The 3200-nt window shown below is 40.3% G+C and overlaps 1 protein-coding gene across 1 annotated transcript in view; it reads left to right on the top strand.

Annotated features, from left to right (window-relative positions):
* LOC101856345 (syndetin) overlaps nt 1-3200 on the top strand; it is a gene marked incomplete in the record, with an annotated part of 27087 nt that overhangs the window by 13861 nt on the left and 10026 nt on the right. Inside the window, 3 exon segments of the mRNA XM_013082976.2 lie at nt 1160-1263; nt 1609-1700; nt 3081-3172. Coding sequence (XP_012938430.1) covers nt 1160-1263; nt 1609-1700; nt 3081-3172 — 288 coding nt within the window.

The following is a 3200-nucleotide window of genomic DNA, read 5'->3' as shown; positions in this document are numbered from 1 at the left end:
CCCCCCCCACACGTTATTTTCACAAAAAATCCAGTTTAAAAAATCAGTTATTATTTTCAACCTTTCTTTTCTTGTTAACCCCATATGTGTCGTAACACGATGGAATCAGGTGCGTGTCAATTTTTTGAGCGTGTGGAGTTATTGGTGTCGTCTTAGAACTTGTTCATTTGTCTTGCTTTTGATGAAAAAAAATTGAAATCCTTTTGACGAGCCGGTGGAAGACGAGGAGAAGGAGGATGTTTTCTCTGGCTCAGGGGTAAACTTCTTTGTCCACGACGTTTTTCATTCTTCTGTCGAAAAGGGTTAGAGACCTTTGATCTTAATTGTGTCGATGGAGGCTTAAAATCAACTTTGTGTCACGACGTGGTGGAATCAGGCGCTCATCAATTTTTGGGCCTGTGGAGTTATTGGTATCATCTGAAAGCTTGTTCATTTGTCTTGCTTTTGATGAAAATAATAGCAGTGTCTTTAATAGAAATTGAAATATTTGCGATTGAAGGAGGTGGGGGTCGCCTGTTTTCAGAGGTAAGTTTTGGGAGAAAGTGGCCGCCAAAGTTTGGTGACTTCCGTAGCTTGACAGTCCTTGGATACTGAAAGTTGACACTTTTTGTGCCTTTAATCAACGTTTTCAAGTGAAATTCACAGAGAAATGTGTTTTCAAATCGACATAAAAAAAGGTTTTGAACCAAAAAACAAAAAAATTCAATAAAGATTGTCAAACCGGCGGAAAAATACCGATTTTCTGCAATTTCATTATTTTGAGGAGCGCCTGATTTCACCACGCTGCCTCACCTATGATATGTGGGGGGTTGGCGGGTGCTCTTCTGTGGTTTGCTCCTTCTTTCCTATCAAACAACTATCGTCCTTCTCTCTCCTTTTTTGTGCTTGTTACTCTCTTGTAACACCTCTAATCTTCTGGCGCTCATATGACCTTATGCAGTTGCGAGCACCGTAAAACACTTACTAAATAAAAAAAACTATAAAAAAAACTCAGGCGGTACCGCCTCATAAATAACCTAACAATTTTGATACAGTGTTAAACTTATACCATTTTTAGAATTGTGTTGATGTGATGGAGGGAGGGATAGAAACACCTATAGTGTGAGAAAAGAACTAAACAAAGTCTGTGACTTCACTCTGTGTATGTCTGATTCTCTAGGAAAACGAGGAGGGATACGGAGACTCTGACAGCGACTCGGACATTCCAGATGAGCTGAAGAAAGACTACATCGACGAACTGACGGGAGAGGCTCACTCATACAAGTAGGTCGCTCGTACTGAGGCCCTGTTGTTGGAGGTGGTGGTGGAGGTGGTGGTGTTGTTGTTGTTGTTGTTGTTGTTGTTGACATTCCAGTCGAGCTGAAGAAAGACTACATAGACGAACTGATGGGAGAGCCTTCTCCTCCTCCTCCTCCTCCTCCTTCTTTTTCTCCTCCTCCTCCTCCATGTTCCTCCTCTTCCTCCTCTTCTTTTTTGTGTTTGTCACTCTTTTGTAACACCTCTAATCTTCGGCACTTTTATGACCTTATTGTGTTGCAAGTGCCGTAAAACGCTTACTAAAACTAAAAACTGATGTTCATTCTCCTGTTTTCTCATTCATTCATCCAGGCATGGGTTGAGAAGATCGACGAGCCGCAACAAGTCGAGAAGACAAGGGCCGCTCATCACAAACACCACGCTCAACGTTCTACGGGTCATGGGTGAGTCCCGGGCGGGTCTGGGCATGGGCACAACTGGTCGCTTTTAAGGACAAGCGGGCTAACTCAGATTTCGGGGGGTTTCCAGAAATCTTGACCTACACCAAAAGTGGGCTTTGCCCTATCTATAGGAGAAGTTTGGTTTCATTGCTGTGAATGTTTGTTTGGTCATAGAGAAAACTCTCCTTGTTTTTTAGAGAGACTGAACAAGGGGCAAAAACTTTACCTTCGATTTTCTCAAAACGGCATATTTCGGGATAGCCCCCCCCCCCCCTTGTGCTTAAAAGCGACCAACTCTTCTGTAAACATTCTCCATAAACGGGATCACTAATGTCGGAAGTATTTGACCTCTTGTGCAAACAGGATGACCTGTGTAAAAAATGTTTCAACATTTTACACCAACAGGATGTTGATCTTATACACAGAAAAGGATGACTGGGTTAAAAATTGTTTACAACCCAGTTTCTTTGGATTTTCCCCAAAATGCCTTTATCTTTGATGGCAAAGGTTTTTACTCTATGAGCCTTGTGATGGCAAAGGTTTTGACTCTATGAGCCTTGTGATGGCAAAGGTTTTGACTCTATGAGCCTTGTGATGGCAAAGGTTTTGACTCTATGAGCCTTGTGATGGCAAAGGTTTTTAATCTATGAGCCTTGTGATGGCAAAGGTTTTTACTCTATGAGCCTTGTGATGGCAAAGTGTTAAAATTGCTGTTCTTTTATAGAAACAGGATGACTTATTTCCAGAATTATTGGCTTCTTAGAGTTGTATGGTTTTGATCATCTGGAAAGAAAACGATGATTTGCATCCAACATTGTGAAAAAATTGCCTTAAATACAATGTATATTGGTGTTTATATTGTCAGGATAGTAAATCGTTATTCAGTCCTGAGTTATTTCTTTTCAGTGGTGCATTTGTTTTCACAATGATTTGACAAGTTTTAGTTTTATTTATTCAAAGAAATGGTTGCTGATAGTTCCTCTCTGTGGATTTGTGCTGACGTTGTAGCTTAATTTTTTATTTTTTTTGAAAGGACAGTAATGTTTGTGATATTTTTCTTTTTTCAAGATATTTTTTAGAAATTCAAGTTCTTATGTTTGCCTTTCTGTAGCTCTGCTGAATGACTTTGTGTTCATCTCATTTTGGATTTCTTCTGGGTGGTTGGCGGGTGCTCTTGTGTGGTTTGCTCCTTTTTTTCTATCAAATCTGTCGTCTTTATCTCCCCTCCTTCTTTTTTTTATGTTTGTTACTCTCTTGTAAAACCTCTAATCTCCTGGCGCTCATATGACCTTATGCAGTTGCTAGCGCCGTAAAACATACTAAAACTAAAACTTTGATTTCTTTTCATGTTTCAAAATATTCTGTTGGCACTTTTTTTTGCAGGTAAATACTTGCAGATGATTTCGGTCTTGAAGCCGATATCATTCGAGGTGATCAGCTGTATGTCGCAACTCTTTGACTACTACATGTACACGGTAAGTAGAAAGGGGGGTGGGGGGAGGA

Source organism: Aplysia californica, unplaced genomic scaffold (genome assembly GCF_000002075.1).
Source record: "Aplysia californica isolate F4 #8 unplaced genomic scaffold, AplCal3.0 scaffold00202, whole genome shotgun sequence".
NCBI classification, from domain to species: domain Eukaryota; kingdom Metazoa; phylum Mollusca; class Gastropoda; order Aplysiida; family Aplysiidae; genus Aplysia; species Aplysia californica.
Note: the sequence above shows the minus strand (reverse complement) of the source record. Positions and strands in the feature narration are given on the sequence as shown.